Source organism: Acanthochromis polyacanthus, chromosome 7, assembly GCF_021347895.1.
Source record: "Acanthochromis polyacanthus isolate Apoly-LR-REF ecotype Palm Island chromosome 7, KAUST_Apoly_ChrSc, whole genome shotgun sequence".
Classification (NCBI taxonomy): Eukaryota; Metazoa; Chordata; class Actinopteri; family Pomacentridae; genus Acanthochromis; species Acanthochromis polyacanthus.
In genome coordinates, this window is record NC_067119.1 from 4,481,737 (window position 1) to 4,502,756 (window position 21,020).

The window sequence follows — 21,020 nt, forward strand, 5'->3', positions numbered from 1 at the left end:
TTTCATCATATGGCATGTTTTTACAACATGTTGAAAAAATGTCAGTTTTTTTCGACATAGTATACTATGACGTTTTTTTGGACAAAATTTATGATGAAGTTTTTTTTTCAAAGAAAACTGCTCCATAGTGTTTGTCACGGCCTATTTTACATTATTTCATCATATGGCATGTTTTTACGACATGTTGAAAAAATGTCATTTTTATTTCGACATAGTATACTATGGCGTTTTTTTTTTTGACAAAATTTATGATGATTTTTTTTCAAAGAAAACTGCTCTGTAGTGTTTTTCTCAGCCTACTTTACATTATTTCATCATATGGCATGTTTTTACCACATGTTGAAAAAATGACCTTTTTCTTTTGGACAAAATTCATGATTTAGTTGTTTTTCAAAGAAAACTGCTCCATAAGTGTTTGTCACGGCCTATTTTACATGATTTCATCATATGGCATATTTTTTGTTTAATTTTTTTATTTTTGGGCCTTTTCCAGCTTTATTTAACAGGCTAAATGAGAGAGTGACAGGAAAAGACTTGCAGCAAAGGGCTGCCAGCGGGAATCGAACCCAGGCCACTGCATTGGAGATCAGCACCTATACCTATACGTGGTTTACTTATTTAACCCATTGAGCTATACAGGCACCAACGTAGCTTACTTTACATTATTTCATCATATGGCATGTTTTTACGACATGTTGAAAAAATGTCTTTTTTTTTGACATAGTATACTATGATGTTTTTTTCGACAAAATTCATGATGATTGTTTTTCAAAGAAAACTGCTCCATAGTGTTTTTCACGGCCAACTTTACATTATTTCATCATATGGCATGTTTCTACGACATGTTGAAAAAATGTCATTTTTATTTCGACATAGTATACTACGATGTTTTTTCGACAAACTTTATGATGATTTTTTTTTTCAAAGAAAACTGCTCTGTAGTGTTTTTCTCAGCCTACTTTACATTATTTCATCATATGGCATGTTTTTACAACATGTTGAAAAAATGTCAGTTTTTTTCGACATAGTATACTATGATGTTTTTTTCGACAAAATTCATGATGATTGTTTTTCAAAGAAAACTGCTCCATCATATTTTTCTTGGTCTACTTTACATTATTTCAACATATGGCATGTTTTTACAACATGTTGAAAAATGTCAGTTTTATTTCGACATAGTATACTATGGCGTTTTTTTTTTTTGACAAAATTTATGATGATTTTTTTTTTCAAAGAAATCTGCTCTGTAGTGTTTTTCTCAGCCTACTTTACATTATTTCATCATATGGCATGTTTTTACAACATGTTGAAAAAATGTCAGTTTTTTCGACATAGTATGACATTTTTTTTGACAAAATTTATGATTTTTTTTCAAAGAAAACTGCTCCATAGTGTTTTTCACGGCCAACTTTACATTATTTCATCATATGGCATGTTTTTACGACATGTTGAAAAAATGTCATTTTTATTTCGACATAGTATACTATTGCATTTTTTTTGGACAAAATTTATGATGATTTTTTTTTCAAAGAAAACTGCTCTGTAGTGTTTTTCTCAGCCTACTTTACATTATTTCATCATATGGCATGTTTTTACAACATGTTGAAAAATGACCTTTTTCTTTTGGACAAAATTCATGATTTAGTTGTTTTTCAAAGAAAACTGCTCCATAAGTGTTTGTCACGGCCTATTTTACATGATTTCATCATATGGCATATTTTTTGTTTAATTTTTTATTTTTGGGCCTTTTCCAGCTTTATTTAACAGGCTAAATGAGAGAGTGACAGGAGAAGACTTGCAGCAAAGGGCTGCCAGCGGGAATCGAACCCAGGCCACTGCATTGGAGATCAGCACCTACACGTGGTTTACCTATTTAACCCATTGAGCTATACAGGCACCTACATAGCTTACTTTACATTATTTCATCATATGGCATGTTTTTACGACATGTTGAAAAAATGTCTTTTTTTTTGACATAGTATACTATGATGTTTTTTTCGACAAAATTCATGATGATTGTTTTTCAAAGAAAACTGCTCCATAGTGTTTTTCACGGCCAACTTTACATTATTTCATCATATGGCATGTTTCTACGACATGTTGAAAAAATGTCATTTTTATTTCGACAAAGTATACTACGATGTTTTTTCGACAAAATTTATGATGATTTTTTTTTTCAAAGAAAACTGCTCTGTAGTGTTTTTCTCAGCCTACTTTACATTATTTCATCATATGGCATGTTTTTACAACATGTTGAAAAAATGTCAGTTTTTTTCGACATAGTATACTATGACGTTTTTTTGGACAAAATTTATGATGAAGTTTTTTTTTCAAAGAAAACTGCTCCATAGTGTTTGTCACGGCCTATTTTACATTATTTCATCATATGGCATGTTTTTACAACATGTTGAAAAAATGTCATTTTTATTTCGACATAGTATACTATGATGTTTTTTTGGACAAAATTTATGATTATTTTTTTCAAAGAAAACTGCTCTGTAGTGTTTTTCTCAGCCTACTTTACATTATTTCATCATATGACATGTTTTTACAACATGTTGAAAAAATGTCATTCACACAATTCATGATTTTTTTTCAAAGGAAACTGTTCTGTCGCCACTCAGGCGGCAGTCGACTGTCCGGACGACACGGTCATTTCTCCAAGCCACACCGTCTGTCCGTTCACCCCCGGCCCCCAAGCACAGCCATGCTTCGCGGCCCCGGTCCCGACCGGGTGCCGCCACGCAGCTCTACGCTCGGGCGTGCGCCGCACACTCGTCCCGTCTGGGCTACCTGGTTGATCCTGCGAGTTGCATATGCTTGTCTCAAAGATTAAGTCATGCAAGTCTAAGTAGACACGGCCGGTACAGTGAAACTACGAATGGCTCATTAAATCAGTTATGGTTCCTCCTTTTTGTCCATTTTCGGATGACATATGATGTTTCTGTCCCATTTTGGACGACATGCTCAACTATGATGTTTTCAACATTTTGGATGACATACTAAACTATGACTTTCAAAACATTATAGTGTGTCAATGATGTTGTTACTGAATTATTGTGGTTTATTCAGCACCGTTGTGCTTCCTGTCATGTCTGCGGATACTTTGGTCTTGGGTAAGAGATGTTGTGTCCTCATCTTTCTGTGTTGTGAAGTTAGAAAGAGGTATTTTTTTCGGTATTCCCACTGAAATCAAAGAACTTCCATACGTTTCAAAGTGTACATGTTTCATTTTATTTCTGATTGCTCAGGTATGAAAAATTACGGTACAAAATTTTGTCACTACAAAATGAGTTCCACACAGAGTCTCTTATCAAAGACAAAATGTTTTTGAGAAACCGTTACAGGCAGCACAGAGCAGGTTCTTTGAGAATAATTTAAATACAAGACATCAAAAAAACATTGTACTCAGTCTAGAACATTAAATAAACAGAAAACATCTGGCTTCATTCCAAAATGACACCATTTAGCTGGACACTAGTTTTAATTCATGTTTAAGACTCTTAAGGTTAGAAAACATGTTCAACAATGGTTATTTCTGATAATGTAACATGGATTTGCTGCATTTTGGAATGAAGACGTTAAAATCCTCAGTGTTTTGGTTGAAAACAGCTGGACTTTGGTTCTACATTTAACCTTCATTCAAGAGGCTGTTTGGGTTCTCCCTGAAAAGTTGGGATTCCCATGTTCTATTTTCAGGTTGTTTTGGTGATTTGAAAGAATTTTTTCAGACATACTTTCCATTTCTTCACAAGATGTTCGGAGAAAATCTGCTCCTACAAGGAGGAGAGACGATGTGATGCATTTCTGCCTCATTATTCAGTTGAGTCTCGCTGCTGTGGGTCAATCTGTGGTTGCTTCCAGCTGTTACTGTTTAAACCGGCAGTGCTTCTATGACAGATGTCTATTCGAATTCAGCAGCTTCAATCCGACACCTAACCAGCAAAACTGTCACTTTACTGTGATCCAGGATCATAACTATGACTCCATGCAGCATTAGAGACACGGCAAACATCATTTTTACATTTGCTTGAGGCGGTTTTTGACTTGTTCTAAACACAGCTAATGTGAGATGTTTGATTCCTTTCATTGTCTTCGCCTATTGACAGCATATTTTCCATTTACCAGTTTCAATAAAAGAATAATAGAATAATTTCTACTTCCTCAAACAATTCCTGAAGACTTCTCTACATTTTTGTCTTGTAGGTTTACGTTTCCTTTTCTTCTTTGCTTTTTTTGTGGTTGGCAAAACGCACCACCTACTTTATTCAGGTCTAATTGCGATTTTCTTTTTCTGTTAGTTTTTCACGACATTTTAAAAGTTTGCTTCCGTTTTAAACAAACATATCTGTCATAAAAGAACCTCAGTAACTGGATCAAGTTCGACCATCACAACCAGCAGCTGGATTCTGTCAAAAACGTTCCATAAATGCATCACATTATCTTGACTTTCTGCAGAGTTATAACTGGACTGAACCAACACACCGAACGCTCAAACGGTTTACAAGGAAAGTAAAGCATCTTGTGAGGAAATGCAAATGGATAACATGTGCTATGGCGTTTAGGGGGCTCCGTAGTTGGGTGTAAATGGTGGTGAAATTTCGTAGTAAGGTCTGCATTCACATTCCGGACAGACGGTTAGAGAGAAAAGTGAAGGAAACCATCTGTAAGTAACACCAGCTGACAGCTTTACCAGGAAGTTTCACCTCCATTTAGACACTTTGATTCATGAGAATAAACACCTGGGCAGCCTCTGAAATGAGGATGAAACGTCTTCAAGAACCAACAATAAGTCCATCTGCCTTCAGCTGAAGCCCTCAGGATCAATAAAGTCTGTCAGACTGAGAATCTACAGATAAACTATTAAACATTGCACATCACCCTAAACGAGCTAAAAACACTGAGTTCACAGACAGAAGATTCCCCAAAGTCTGGTGTAGTTTGAACTAATTCAGCAACAGAAGCATAAAACATTTGTAGTTAAAGTGAACAGAGCTGCACAAAATGTTTCAACCAGTACAGCGTAGCTTTAAAAACCCACTTTTAGATAAAGTTGATTGATTTTCAATGGATTCTCTGTAATAAAGTAAAAGATGTTGAACAAAAAAAAAAAGCAGAAAACTGGATGCAGTCAGAAATCTGTGCTTAGAAATCGACGCTTTAAAACAACCTAAAGTTCAGAAACAATGAGTGCCGTCGGCCGGTAACAGACAATAGACAGAAACAGTAAATACTGAGATGTGCAGCTCTGATTCAAAGGAAGTGTCAGTTTGAACACAGACAAAGCAGCAAAAACAGAGAAAACATTCACTAGAGCTGGATATGATTGGTTCTAATCGTTCTGCTCATCAGTTCCACTAAACCACGACATAAAAAGTCTTATTTCACTGTTTACAAAGCAATTTGACACACGAAGACGTTCAGGGAACACCAGTAGATTAGAGCGTATGGAAAAGTCAGTTTAACCTGTGGACAGTTTACAGCACTGATTTAACACAATCTGCGGGGGAAATTATGTAGTTTCTGATTAAAATATGTGGAAAATGTCACACTTGATAATCCTACAGCTTAAAGTGTTGCTATAAAGGCTTTAATCGTCCATAACGAGCCTAAATAAGCAGAATAAATACTGAAAACGTGTCGCCACAGTAAAGAAACTATGTCACACTACTACGACGTTTTTCACATTTTTAAACGCAACATTTATAAACGTTAGCAGCGACAATAAGCAAATGTAGCAACAGCAGTTTGACGTCATCTACTTTTAACGACACTCCAAAGCGTTTTATAGCAGCTTATGCTAAATTACAGTGATTATTACAAGACAAACACTTCTTTTTTACCGTTTGTCTGCTAATTAAATCATGATTTATTAAAGCAAATGCATCAGGAAACAGAAAGAAAAGCAAGATATCGTTTATGTGAAACTAGAACGAGTGAAATTAGTTCTGGAACTGATCAGCAGAATTCTTAATCTTTACTTCAGAAGCTGTTTTTGTTGCCCAACCCTCGTTTAAACGCATGAAGTCTTTATAGTTCCTGCACTAAAAGCGTGTTTTGTTCGCGTCGCTTAGCAGAAACAAACACTTTTAAATGACAAAACAGAAAACCTAAATGTAGAAAACTGGCTTCCACAACGGTCTTTGGTTGGTTTTTGCTTGTTTTCATCACGATGAAGCTCCAAGTTTCACCACGAGGATTCAACAACCCCATTCTGAACATCATGAACCTATCAGAAATGATTGAAGTGGAGTTAAACTCGACATCCGTTCACTCATATCCACTTTAAACACTGAATTTTCCCTTTTCACGACATTTTATCTCATTGCCGATGGAAGCTTTAAGGCCTAATTAAACCTTTTTAAAGTCGAACTACATTCAAAATAGATTTGATGGGAAGAAAAATACGAAACACTGGCTGTAAAAATAAGTTAAACAGCTAAAAAGTTTAATCCTAGAAGCCAAACTGTACAGGTTAACTACAGCTACATGACGGTTTTTTACAGGCACTTACAGAAAGATTAAAAAAAAAAAAAAAAAAGACCAGAAACGCTACAAGACTTAAGAACCCAACCCGCCCTAATAGTCTGATTCTTGCAGTTTCTACAGTTTTCCTGTAAAGTCGAAGCTTCGTTGTTGGTGACAGTTTTCCTACTAATGCTTTAAAAAGTCCTGTTTGATCCTAAATATTAATTTGCCACCTCTAGTGTTGGTTTCCTCCTCGTCAGGGAAGAAAACGTCCGTCTGGGACGTCAGATGAACTTAAAGGTCGTCCTCGATTTCTCCGCCGAGCTGCAGTCGACCTAAAGGAGGAGAAACGGGTTAAAAAGAAAGATTTAGTGACGATAACTCAGTCTGGGTAACAAACTTTAACACTTTTCTTGCTTCTGTGATCAGATGATTTCTAAACTTTGCAACTTTTCGTGTTCACTTGAAGCTTCTCTAAAGAACTTCAGGGTTATTTCTGTTAACATTTAGCTTCATTTGACAAAGTAATGGTGTCTAGTTTGCTGATAATGCAAATAACGAGCAAACATTGAGTAAAATTAGCCGTTTAGCAGTGAATAACTCTAGAATGATTGTATCGTTGGTTGAAGTACCTGAAGAAACTCAACAGAATAGAAAAACGACACATTTTTGCCGTTTGTTTCAGAAACGTCTCCAAACTTCGACTGACTTTCACATTTTTCTTTTCATTTACTGAGGCTGCCTTCACACTAACGTCCTCGTCTTTTGTTTGAACTCTGTTTCACAAATAATCTCAGTTTCTACCAACCGGGAGGATAATTGCAGCTACAGAAAGCAAACATGTCTGAGTTTCTGAACTGAAACAGGCTTTTCTAGAAGCCCCGTTTTATGGCAGAATAATGTAGAAGTGCAACATAAATACAGCAGAAGTTACGTTTTACAGAACAGCAGCATAGTTTATGTGCAGACCGTCTATGCAAACCAGTATAAATTATAGTTTCTGCTTTGTTTATGAAGAAAACGAACCACAAGTTATATTAAAACGGAACTTTTACTGTGTTTATGGAAAGAATCTCGACACAAACTACTGGGCTTTAAAACGTAATGTCTGCTTCATTTTATGATGGAGAACTGTGGATTTTATTAATAAATGTCATAGAAATTATGCTTCATTTATACAGAGAAATGGAGTAAAAGGTTCAGTTTTATTAGAAAGTCTGCTACATTTATATTAAGACTCTACATAAACAGAGTAGAAATGAGGTTTTGTGTATAAGCAGAGCAGAAAACAACTTCTGCTACATTTACGTAGAATATCCTCATCACTGTGGCATAAAACGGAACACTACAGTTATTAAAACGTAACTCCTACTGTGTTAAAGTAAATTATCTCTACATAAACTTATGCTGCTGGGCTTTAAAACATAACTTTCTGGTTCATTTTATGCTGTAGAACGGTGGATTTTAGACATAAATGTAGTAGAAATGAAGCTTCACAGCACAGTAGCATCATTTACAATAATTCAGCGATGCAGAAAACAGGACTTTATGTAGAGCGTCCACATAAATGCTGCAGAAAACACGGTGAAAAGTTCTGTTTTATTAGAACTCCTGCTTCATTTATAGTCAGACTCTCAATATAAACAGTAGAAATGATGCTTTGTGCTTGAGAAGGAGAAGAAACACGACTTTTGCTCCATTTCATGTTGGAGAACTGTGGATTTCATACCTAAAGGTAGTACTGATTATGTCTTATAGCACAGTAGAGTCCTTTAGAATAATTTAACGATGCAGAAAACAGGACTTCTGCTGCGTTTATGTAGAGAAATGAAGTAAAAAGTTCTGTTTTATTAGAATTCCTGCTGTAATTACTAGGGCTGGCCCGAATAGTGGTTTCTGGCCTCTGAACATTCGGGTCCTATAAAGACGAATATCCGAATATTCGTTCCGCCTCGTGACGTCCGATGGGGGGGCGAATATTGGGATCCGTTCGTCTGGTCTCCCGGGTCCAAATTTTGCTTTCGTTTTGTCTTCAGTTATCCCTTTAAGCTTCAGTCAATTCCAGCCATTTTCAGTACCAAAAAAAAAAAAATCGCTAATATTCTATTTGTAAATAAAAATATGACGAGAATACAGGGAATATTGGACGGGCATCGCGAGGTGCATTTCCATGAAAACGACCGATTCGTGGATTTTATACGACTTCAAGACATGTTTTGGATAAAATAGTTTAGTGGCTTGTTTCATCTGGATGTCCAAGGTTGGATTATGGCCGTTTTTTGTGGAATATTTTCATCTGTGTGTAATAATGAACCCGGAAATGTGAAAATTAACATCCGGATACTGCTGTAGCGAACGAATATTCGGGTCCAGCCCTCGTATTTACATTCAGACTCTGTACACAAACAGTAGAAATGAAGTTTTGTGCATGAAACGGAGCAGAAAACACAACTTGTACTACTTTTGTTTTAGAGCATCCAGGCTACTTCATCATAAAACTGGAAAAAAAATGATTCTGTAACGTGTTAAAGTGTTCGTCCGGACGTAGCCTCAGGAACAAATAAATGAACCCTGCAGATTCCCTTCAGCTCCACTACTAACCGTAGCATTTACAGAGAGTTCTGCGTCTTTGCAGCACACAAACACTCACAGGCGCTCAGAGATTCTAGGAGTGCTGCGGAGCTTCAGGACAGGGCTGACTGTGTCTGTAGGCCATGAGGAATCCTGACGTCTGGTGCCACCAGTAGAACATGAGGACCAGCAGAAGATGCCACACCTGGTGGCTGGAGCCCAGGTAGTTCAGCTGACCTGCAACAGGAACGAGAACACTGATGACCTGAGAGCATTCACCTGGCGGGAAACGACTCGCATCAACACAAGAAATACGGTTACAGAGATTTCAACGTCAGCATTTCTTTGGATATTATTATAATATTTATGTTTTCCAGTGAACAATAAAGCTGTGGTTTTGTACAGAAACGGTACATTTACTCCAGTATTACACTTCAGTACAATTCAGGGGAATATATTGTGTTTTTTACTGCCTACATGGAATTAAAAACTATACTTTGATCTACAGGAATAAATGAACAAACTAGCAGGAAACAAACAATAATTATAAAGAATTATAATCTGGTAATATAAATACATGTTGAAGCATATTTAGTGCTTTTACTGTTGGTACTTCAACTATACCTTCATGCTAATGCCTCTATTTTTTATTTTAGTAACATAAATTTGTATTTTTACACTGCTGTATTACTACTTTCACTCAGATCTCAGAACTTCTTCCTCCACTGGGAGCTGAAAATGATTCTGAACAAATAAAACAGTAAATTAATAACAATAAATAATGAAGAACTTAAAGCGGGTCTCACCTGGGAAGTAGCGTTCAGGGACTTTAGAGACGTAGAAAATGAGAGCTAAAGCTGCGATGAAGTACATCCCCAGAACTCGAGGAACAAACGCCTGGAGGGGAGAAAGATCAGCAAAGAGATCAGCAGCTGCACAAACGAACAAAACGTCGGCCTGAAACGACCACTCGCATCTCAGTTATACGAGTTATTAGAGATGCTTGGGAGAGAAACATGTTGCAGAGAAATACTGGTATAAGAAAGAAAGAACAGCACGTCTGCAAACGCATATTAAAGCAGAAACATTCTCAGTTAATCCACAGGTTTTACAGCAAACATTGATGTGAATGTTCTTTAGATTGTATGTAACTTTAGCATCAGCAATAACATCTCTACCTCATTATTTATGACAGTGTGACTCTAATTTTCTACCGTTTTAAAAAAACATTTGTCATCCTGTATGAGGATTTCACAACTAAAAAATGTTGAATCTTAAATATAAAAGAACTAACATCGAGAGTTCTTTGTGGATCACAACTCTGAAGTCTTAAATTAAGGATTTGTTGGTTTTTGGAAACAGAAAATGATGAGAACTCGAGGATTTGACGCCCATTTAGCAGCTACATGTCAACGACATCAAAGCACTCCTTATCGTCCATTTTCCTCTAAAATTAACCAGAAATGTAAAAAATTACATCATTGTCTATTGAAAGAGACTGAAAACTAGTAATCAGGATCGTATTACAGAGGAGACATTAAGCTAGTAAGTTTGTAAAACTACACATTTAAAATAATTTCTAGACCATGACAAGTTTGTGTTGACCATAAATTAAAATAGCAGCTTGCTCATTGTTCTGCTGTCGGTTTGTGTCTCATTTTTGGAATATTTTGTCTTGTTTTTGTCTTTTTAAAAAAAATAAATAAATCAGACTTCTATCGTTTGTCTCATGTTTTTGTTGTTTTTTTTCTCATTTTTGTCTCATGTTCTTCGTCACATTTTTTGTCATTTCGCTTGTTTTGTGCATCGTTTTTGTCGTTTCTCGCTTTGTCATTTTTTGTCATTTTGTCCATTTTTTGTCACTATGTAGCTTTCTGTCTAATTTTTTGTCCCTTTTTTGTTTTGCTTCGTGTGGTTGTAATATTTTGTCTTGTTTTTGTCGTTTTTTTAAAAATCAGACTTCTATCGTTTGTCTCATGTTTTTGTTGTTTTGTTTCTTGTTTTTGTCTCACGTGTTCTTTGTCATATTTTTTGTCATTTTGTGTTTCGCTTTATTACTTTTGTCGTTTCTCGCTTTGTCATTTGTCCATTTTTTTTGTCACTTCGTAGCTTTCTGTCTACATTTTTTGTTTTGTTTCGTGCGGTTGTAATATTTTGTCTTGTTTTTGTCGTTTTTTTTAAAAATCAGACTTCTATCGTTTGTCTCATGTCTTTGTTTTGTTTCTTGTTTTTGTCGTATTTTTTGTCATTTTGTGTTTCGCTTTCTTACTTTTGTCATTTCTCGCTTTGTCATTTGTCCATTTTTTTGTCGCTATGTAGCTTTCTGTCTAATCTTTTGTCCCTTTTTTGTTTTGTTTCGTGTGACTGTAATACTTTGTCCTGTTTTCGTAGTTTTTCGTCTTTTTTAAAGCAAAATACTGCACCATTCAGGTCCTGATAGCTGTGACTAAATGTTGTGTTCCTTTGTAGAAACTCTGTGATCTGTAAGCTGTAATGCGTAAATGATAAACTGAGGAATAATGTTGAAATTGAACTTAATTTTCTTAAGAAATTTCAGGTTGTCCATGATGTTTTGCAAAAAGATAATTCCTTAAATATGAGCATTATCAGAATGTATTTTTTTGCACCAAAACAAAGGACATAGTTGAAGTTGTGGTTATTTATCGGTTGTGGTTTTACTGGTCATTGGAGATCAAACTGGGCTGAATGTGGAACGTGAACTACAATGAGTTCAACACTCCTGTTTCAGACCATTCCTTCAAAATATTCCAATTTAACAAACACTGGGTAAGACACTGAAAGTCAAAGCAGCTCATCTGGAATCCAAACCCTCAGAGAAAGCCTCTAAATAAATGAGAGAACGTGTCGGTACCGACCTGTACGAGCTCAGAGGAGAAGCCTCCGGTGATGCAGATCCAGTGGACGGTGGGGACGAGGCCATATCCGGCCACCGAGCAGAAGATGAGCGAGCGCATCTGCTTCCACTGTTTGCTGAGGTAATGAGGGTGGATCTGGGCGAAGAAGACGGCCAGGATCATGGCGAGGACCGTCACCAGGTAGACCTGCCGCCAGTACTGCAGGAGGAGGAAGGTGGAAGTCAAGTTAGAGGTCGGACATAAACGTCTGACACGCATCTGGCTGTGTGGAACAAACAGAAGACGAGAAAATGTTTCTGCAAAATTATACTCGCCCCGTTTCAGTTTGAAGCACTAATTTAGCATATTCTACATCTGCCCGAGTCACACCAACATCTGTATTCGATCATGATATTTCAATTGCGGGAAGCCAAAATTGTGATTGTTATTGGGTTAATTGTGCAGCTTTAACCAGATAATTTGTTAATTTTTGGACATTAAAAACAATGAGAACTCGATGCCCATTCAGCAGCTACATGTCGATCACACCGCACCTTGTTTATTGCCTATTTTCCTCTAAAGTTATCAATATTTTACAAAATTAACATTATTTGTTGTTGAAATAGACTTAAAACTAGGGATTGAGACCATAACCTCTTCTGGAAAATGTTTATTGAGGTCGGAAATCAAGTGAGAACTAGATTGTTTTCTCACTTCTTTGTGCATCTGGAGGACTCGCCCCCTGCTGGCCGTTAGAAGAATATCAGCCCATCACTGTGCAGCGTTAAATAGAGAATTTGTTGGTTGTTAACTAAAAATGATGAGAACTTGAGGACTTGACGCCCATTTTGCAGCTACATGTCGATCACATCAAAACTTTAAATAGATAAAAGCGGTTAAAGAAAGAAAGTAGCCGTCAATATAGGAAGATGTCACCTTGGGCTGTGGGGAATGTTTATTTTCATTTTTTAGAATTTATTTGTGTATTTACAATCCAAAACAAACAAAAAAAACTTTATTTGTCCTGTGGGTAGCAATTTAAGGTATGTAGAGCGGTCGGATCAACAAATAATTTAATTTAAAAAAAAAAAAAGTACAATGGGGCACATACTTGCTAAAGTTGAAATGACGAAATTAGGGAAAAACTGTACTACTGTATGTACTTCAACAGACTTTACTGAGTAAAAGCACCTATTAAAACACTAAATATACAAATATATATAAACAGTACAAGCTGCTCTACGAGTTGTCCAGTCAAAAGCACGTTTCTGCTTAACTGCATTCAGCGTTTTTCTGAGAAGAAACTGAGCACGGCTCAGAAACACTGAAACATCATTCAACGGCTTCTGTAGAGGCTGGAAAATGTAAATATTAAAGTAAGAATACTATGTGGAGCCACCATGTTTTCCCAGTTTTGGTGACAATTGTGGATACTTGGAAACAAAATGTACATACTCATTTGAGTTTTTGTCCAGCAAATAACCAAATATCCCTTTGTTTATGTATAATTCATGATTTAGTTTCTTTCTACTTCTAGTCGAGGTTGTCCTGTTTCCATAGGAGGTACGGGACTTTATATTGAGGTGAAAAATGAATCAACAGTGAGGAAAAATGTGAGAAACTTCCCTAAAATCACCAAAGTGTGTTTAAAACCCTGTGAGCAGGTCGATTCTGGGAGGATTTATGTCCGGGTTGAGTTTTTAAATGCATTTACATCAGAGATAATCTTGATTTCAGCTCAAATGTGACAGAAAATGTATTACCTCTGTTAGATTTTAATCACAGGACACATTATTTTTAGGTTTTGGACGAGACAAGTAAAGTTTGACTATTTAAACACTTCAGGTTGTCTGATCTTGTGCTGCAGCAGTCTGTATTTAATTCCTGGCTGTACTCCCTCCCGATCGTAACCGTTAGAAACGAGTCTCCCACTTGCCGGGATCTACAGCTAACCTGTACTTGATATTTCCACTTCTATAAGCAAGTGTGTAAAGTCTGGACAGCCTCGTCTCGGTCCCTTCTGTCCGTTTTTTTTTTTTTTCGTGTGGATGCAGGCCTCCGTCCAGTCACACGTCCTCATGCGGCGAGTCCTGCCGAATTTCACAGTGAATAAATTTGCACCAGGAACAAGGCCTCGCTCTGCTGCAGCCAAAAAGGGAAAAAAAAAATGTTTTAAAAGCTTCACTTCTCCTCTCCAAATCTGCTGCATCTCCGAGACGCGCTCTAGACGAGGAGAGTTTGACTGGCTAAATATAAAAATCTGTTTTTCTTTAGGGACTTGGCTTGCCGCGGGAGTGCAGCCACCCAGAAGCAGAGCCCCAGTCTTGGCAGAGGGACGGAAGGGGCCCCCTTGTTCGCCTGAGATACGAATCCCGGACTCGCGAACGTCATATGGTGGGGAACAGGAGTGACGGACCGCTCCGTGAACGCAGCCATCTGGTTTGGGCTGGAGCAGATTTCAGCTGCGTTCTGGGGGCAAAATAACCCGGCGCTTCCAATATGCGTGGGGGAAAAAGCGAGCGGTGGAGAAGGAGCGGCGGCCAAACACTTCAGGAGTTAGAGAAATAAATAAATATATACAGAAAGAGAGAGAGAGAGAGAGAGAGAGGAGCTGGGTGGTGGGCGGCTGGAATAAGGAACTGAAGCTGGCTTGTGTCATCGGAGGCGGCGTTCCAAGCGGCGAAGGTGTCGTGTTGCTTATTCACCGGGAACAATGAGTCAATCAGGGGAAGGCAGAACTGTGGGCTCCACTTCAGCTTTATTCAATTAATGCCTCTCAGGCCGAGATGTGGGGCGAGAAAGTCTCCGGGGAGGATTTTACTTCGACGCTGCAGTGATGCTCGACGCATTAACACTCTCACATGAGCATATTTTTATTGGAACGTGCAGTAAATTCACTCTGAATCCTCAATTTTGTCAGTTAAAGTCTATTTTCTGACTTCACTACACTCGAGTTCTCTTCATAAAAGTGCAGTTTCCGCCGTTTCTGCATTCGTTCCACCTGTGAAGGCCACAAAAGCTGTCTGAAAGTTTCACAAGCACACATTTTAAAGAGGTATTCGAGGCACCGACACTCACTCATGAGGATACTTTTATTATAATGTGCATCTGAGTGCAGTAAATTTATGTTAAACCATTCATTTTGTCATTTAAAGTCTATTTTTGACTAAACTATAAATAATTCTCCTCATAAAAGTCCAGTTTCTGTCATTTCTGCAATTTATTCCACCCGTAAAGGCCACAAAAACTGCCTGAAAGCTTCAAAAACTCACATTTTGGAGGAATTTACTTCAACGTTACAGTGATACTCAATGCTCTGACACTCACACATGAGCATATTTTTACTGAATTCTGCATCCAAGTGCAATAAATTCACTTAAAATCCTCAATTTTGTTATCTGAAGTAAATTTTTGACTTTACCACAAACAAATTCTCCTCATAAAAGTCCAGTTTCTGCCGTTTCTGCAATTTATTCCACCTAGAAAGGCCACAAAATCTGTCTAAAACTTCAAAAATTCACATTTTGCAGGATTTTACTGTGATATTCGACGCACCAACACAACTCCTGAGCATATTTTTATTGCAATGTGAATCTAAGTGCAGTAATTTCACTTCAAATCCTGAATTTTGTCGTTTAAAGTCTATTACTGGCTTTAGAAATAGCAGCCCTGCAAAGAAATTCTCATCATAAAAGTCCAGTTTCTGCAATTTATTCCACCTAGAAAGGCCACAAAACCAGTCCAAAAGCTTCACAAACACATATTTTGGAGGATTTTACATCAATGTTAAAGTTATATTTGAAACATCGACACTCGTACACGAACATATTTTTATTATAATGTGCATCTAAGTGCAGTAAATTTACTTTAAATGCTTATTTTTGTCAGTTAAAGTACATTTTTGTTTCCCTACAAACAAATTCTCTTCATAAAAGTCCAGTTTCTGTCATTTCTGCTAATTATTCCGCCAACAAATGCCATAAAATTAATCAGAAAGCCTCACAAACACATTTTAACATGATGATCGATGCACAAACACTCACTCGTGAGCCTATTTGTATCATAATGTGCATCTAAGTGCAGTAAATTCACTGTGAACCCCTATCTTTGTCATTTAAAGTCTTATTTTTGACGTTGCACTAATGCACCGACACTCACTCATGAGCACATTTTTATTCGACACGGCATCAGCTATAAAGGAGAAGTCGCTATTTTGCAAAGAAATATGAACCGGACAGATAAAATGTTCAGAAACAGAGATTTATTAGCATCTAAATTTAACAAATCTGGATGTTTTGCAACCGGAAACAGGATCCAAACTACACTAGCTGCACTGATAAATCAGCCACTGTAGATTAAGTCGTGCTATTTATGACTAAACAGCTCCTCTTTCAACAAAACTTGACCAAACTAACACCGTGTCCGGCTGGATTCAGTCCAATTTTATGGACCGTTTGATTCCTTTCACAAAAAAATGCAGCATGTGAGGACTTTTCTTGTGGTAAATATAAAACAGCTATTTAAAAAGAATCAGTTTGGTGTTTCTATTGCAAACAGTATCTACAGTAAAGAAATGGGAGGTCGGGGTTAGGGCTGGGCCCGAATATCCGAATATTCGGTCGTGACCGGATACGAATTTTGAGATTCGAATATTCGGATCTGAAATATATACAGCTTAGTGTCATAGAAGAGGAAAAAAAAAAACAGGAAATATTCACTTTTAGGAGACTGAAATCTAAAAATTTAGACTTTCTTTCTCTATATATATTTTTTAAAAATCACTCAGACTGATTAATCGATGATGAAAACAGCTGGATTAGATGTTGCAGCTCTGTACCAGAGATGCTGCAGTTGTGATATTGGTATTATTATGGTACCAGAAAACATTTCTAAAACGTCAACAGTCAGCATGGACGTTTGAATGAATCGGAAAGCTTACGTTGTTGCAGTAGAAGGTGTAGAAGACTCCGGGGACGTAGCAGCCCAGGATGCCGATGGAGACGCCGGCGTAGTCCAGCGCCATCCAGCGGCGGCTGGTTTTCTCCGAGCGATGGCAGCAGAATAAATGATAGCCCACCGAGCAGAGCATGCACAGCTGAGGAGGAGCAAAAACCAAAGGCAGTCAGGAAACACAGAAACAAAAGATAAAACCCAGCATTTACACCGGATCGAGCTCTTTCATGCTGGATCTGAAGGCTACAGTCGTCTCGGCTTGTCTAGTTTTCTTTTAATGTGCTAAGAAAATCCAATGTTTAGGATAAAGTGTCAGATTGAGGTAACAGTCATGTTTGGCTGATCTGAAATCTAGGGCTGGCCCGAATAGTTGTTTCTGGCCTCCGAATATTTGGGCCCTATTAAAGACGAATGTCCGGATACCGCCGTAGCGAACGAATATTCGGATATAGCCCTACTGAAATCATCACGTAAGTTTAGTCGAGAAGAACGAGGCTAAAAGTAAAGATGACAGAAACAGACGTTACAAAAACATCTTTAGCAATGTGTTTTTATTAGTTTAACATGTTAGAGAACTGTCCCAGATCATGACCATGTATGATTTCCTGCTTTGTTCATATGTATTTATAGCTAAAAGTAAAACTCTCAAATAAATGAAATAATCTGAAATGTGAAATATATGTTTTTAAAAATTAAAAGATGGTATTTTACATCGAGAAACCTGCTTTTTTTTTTTACTTTTCCTCTGACTTTGCTATTAAATCCACTGGTTAGGTTTAATTTAGGAGTTAACTGTACAAGTTCACGTCAAGATTTTCCATCTATGTGCGATACCATCACTCACCAAACCACAACAAAAAAGGGTTACTTTTAGAAAAATGTGTGCACCACCAAATAACGTCTAGAAATGATAATCAAACTATGATTGCAAGTAAGAGAAAAACAGTGGAGTAAAACATTTTGGCTGTAAAACATTTTGGAACAAGAGTTTGGATGTAAATTATCTGTGAGGTTCTGTTGATATTCACTAGAAATTTGAAGTCAAACCCAGAAGCAAATAAGCGATTGATGAGGCTTAGAAGGAATTTCAGAAATGTTGAGTACAGCTGGTTTATCTGCAAACAGGTTTAACAACTCAACTGCAGGCTGACGTCGTACATAGAGGTAAACGTAAAGAGGGAAAACACCGCACCTGGAAGCAGAAGAGCCCGATGGAGTAGATGACGTAGTCCTCTTTGGAGGCGCCAACGGCCGGCAGCACAGACGCCATGTTGTAGACGCCGAGGCAGAAGAAGAGCAGGAAGCCGAGCAGATGGCTCCAGATGTTCACCGTCTCATTGGACAGGATGAAGAGGCTGCGATGGACAAAAATTAAAACGACTAGCCAGAAAAAAGTAGCGCGGATTTAACTTCTGTTGCTCTACAGACTCAAAAAGAATCCAATTAGATATTTTTATTGGAGGTTAAATACAGAGAATCGTGTCTGTGGCCATTTTTAGGGAAGTATTTATAAAGAAAGGCAGCCAACAAGAACAGAAAAAACATATCAGTCCACTGCAGCCACAGAGAAAATAATAATCAAGCAAGATATAGGAGACAAGGCAGAGCAGTCAGATCTAATAAATGACAATAATAATTAGCTAGGTCAGCATGCAAATCAAACAAGAGAACGAAGCGGTTTGAAAACTAAAGAACAAGACTGAGGGTTAAAATTAAAAGTTAAAAAAAAAAAAATCAGAAAATTAAAGAATGAGAGAGATGACTTCACACCAAAGAACCAAGCAGCTAAAATTAAAATAAAAAAGTGAGAACATCTAAAATAAACAGAACATAATATAGAATAGTGACACTAAAAGTAAACGAAGCTAAACGTAAACTTCACATAAAAGCACGTCTATAAAAGTGGGTTTTCAGAAGTGATTTAAAAGAAGTGAGGAAATCCTTCTCCTGTACTTTGTTGAGATGCATTATTCTACAAACACAGCTTCAATGTGTGTTCAAAAGACAAAAATGTTGATTTAAAGCGGCAAAAAACCTGAAACATTTAGCACAAAAGATGCTAAAATCCTCTCATGAAGCTCTACAGTCGGCTCTGCACTCGTGACGCCCCTGAGTTTTATTTTTTGGATATTATTGAAGTCCCTCAACAGGATAAATCCCTGCTGCTCACCTCTTGATGCAGAGCCTGGAGGGCAGGTAGGCTCGGTATCCATCGGTGATGTAGGGGTTCTCCCTCAGGAACACCGGGATCTGTTCGTAGGTGTACAGTCTGATTCCTCGGGGAACCAGCACCGGCCAGTACTGATAGCCTCCCAGTTCGATGTAGTGAGCCGTCTGAGCGTTCTTCTGGAGCTTCTGCGGCATCGCTGAGCCGGCGAAGGCTGGTTTAGTCTGAGCTGAAGCTGGAAACAAGAAGTCAGAAACAGATTAAAACTAATGAAGGATGTAATTAAATGATGACTAGTGTTGTATGACGTCTGCCTGATCTAATAGATGAGTTTTTACCGTTCAGTGGGATGAGAAAACAACCAACCAACCTACTCAAACTGTATATTTACTGATGTGAGTTCACACAAAATTAGGAACATTTTATCTCAGAGTGATGCTCAATAACTAGTCCATACATTTATTACTTCTAGGCTGGTCTATTGCAAATGTTTTTTTATCAGGATCTCCTAAATACTATCTGAAAAAACTCCAGTTGGTCCAAAAATGCTGCAGCCAAAGCTCAGACAATTACGACCGACACAGAACATATGTCTCCTATGTTAGCTTCTCTTCAAGTGCTTCCAATGAAATCCAGAATAGAATTTAAAATCCTTCCTCTCACATACAAACCTCTAAATGACCAAGCTCCATCTAAATGAATTGCAAAATAAATTGTCCAATTAATCAGGTAATAAAAATATAACTTACAAAAATTCTTCATTATCTATTTTCTATCTGCTACTGGAGGCTTCTTCCTGCTAAAAGGGAGTTTTTTTTCTTACCGCTGCTCAAAGGAAATCATTGGATTTGTTGGGTTTCTCTAGATAAATAAAGTATTGTAAAGTTATGACTTGACAATGTGAACTAATTTGAGATGACCTATGTTGAGAACTGATCCTGTAGGTAAACTTTTATTAAAAAACATCAATTGACTCTCTTATAATAAATGTGGGGGAATCTAGAGGACCTAGCCAACATTATTCCAGCGCTTTAAAGATGCAGCCACCGTATAATCTCAGGTTACCTGTGTTAATTAGCTCTAGCTGATTCGTTTTGCCCTACTTGTTTAGAGACAATCTAGTACCAAACTCCGTTCAGTAATCTGGTAATTTTCGAACTTAAGTGCTAGCAGACGTTGCATTTCCCTCAAATATGACTCTAAAGTTGACTTTAAAAGCCAGAAGGCAGAAATTTACACTCTAAGAAGTCAATAAATTTAGAATTTCTAGAAAGTTTCCTACTTTCAGTCGTCCACCACCAGGATATAACCGGTTAAGGTTAAATTCACAGCGAACGTTACACTGTGGCGAGCAATGTGCTACCGGGCATAAAGCTGTTATTTCACTAAAAAAATAAGCTTTCTTTAACTATTTTTATAAGCCGAATAACCCCAAAGATTCCAATAAACCAGAAACTATTCAAAATTTAGCCCTATAAGGTGATTTTACTGCCATTAAGCAAGATTATCTTTAAAAAGCGGGGTTTTTAAAGCGGTCTGGCAACTGGTGGCTAATTACGGCTAGCACAACAGGCTAGTCGGAGCTAGCTAACATGTAGCATTGTTTAGAGCCGATAGCTGAAAAAAACAAACTCACCTTTCAGTTTGGTGTACGTGCAGTTTGAGCCATTTTGCGGTTTGTAATACGAGCTCCGCATCTGTACAAATACGCTAATATTATCTTTAAAAATGACGAAACCTTAACAAGTTTCGACTACATCATCTTCGGTGTCTCCGTCATCAGTAAAAGGACCCCTGTCGTCTGCCCAAATATTGCCTGAGTAAAAACGAAAGACCCAATAGGCAAATTCCTGTTGAAAAAAAAAACAAGTTATTGAACCTTGATTTACAGTTTTTTGTACAACTACACGATTAACAGATTTTTATCGCTATTTCTCTTATTTCATTTTAATTAATATGTTAAACACAAAAAAACCCCCAAAAATATCTTAGAAATACAGCAACTA

The 21,020-nt window shown here is 37.4% G+C and overlaps 1 protein-coding gene and 1 long non-coding RNA gene across 2 annotated transcripts in view; both read right to left on the bottom strand.

Annotated features, from left to right (window-relative positions):
- Positions 1-21,020, bottom strand: part of LOC127534648 (uncharacterized) — a 35,340-nt gene that overhangs the window by 6,774 nt on the left and 7,546 nt on the right. The gene's annotated exons all lie outside the window — the stretch shown is intronic.
- On the bottom strand, positions 3,211-20,818 carry paqr3a (progestin and adipoQ receptor family member IIIa). The gene is made up of 8 exons (XM_022212381.2): positions 20,651-20,818; positions 19,018-19,249; positions 18,040-18,202; positions 16,834-16,989; positions 11,916-12,113; positions 9,846-9,936; positions 9,119-9,276; positions 3,211-6,803 (listed from the first exon to the last, which is right to left on the bottom strand). Exons 1-7 carry the CDS (start codon positions 20,709-20,711, stop codon positions 9,134-9,136), a joined length of 1,044 nt encoding a protein of 347 aa, XP_022068073.1. The 5' UTR covers positions 20,712-20,818; the 3' UTR covers positions 3,211-6,803; positions 9,119-9,133.

Coding starts and splice junctions, on each gene's coding strand:
- paqr3a (XM_022212381.2), bottom strand. CDS start 20,711: ATGCGGAGCTCGTATTACAAACCGCAAAATGGCTCAAACTGCACGTAC. Junction 19,250..20,650: donor CACGTACACCAAACTGAAAG/GTGAGTTTGTTT, acceptor TCTTGTTTCCAG/CTTCAGCTCAGACTAAACCA. Junction 9,277..9,845: donor CCCTGAACGCTACTTCCCAG/GTGAGACCCGCT, acceptor TTCCTGTTGCAG/GTCAGCTGAACTACCTGGGC.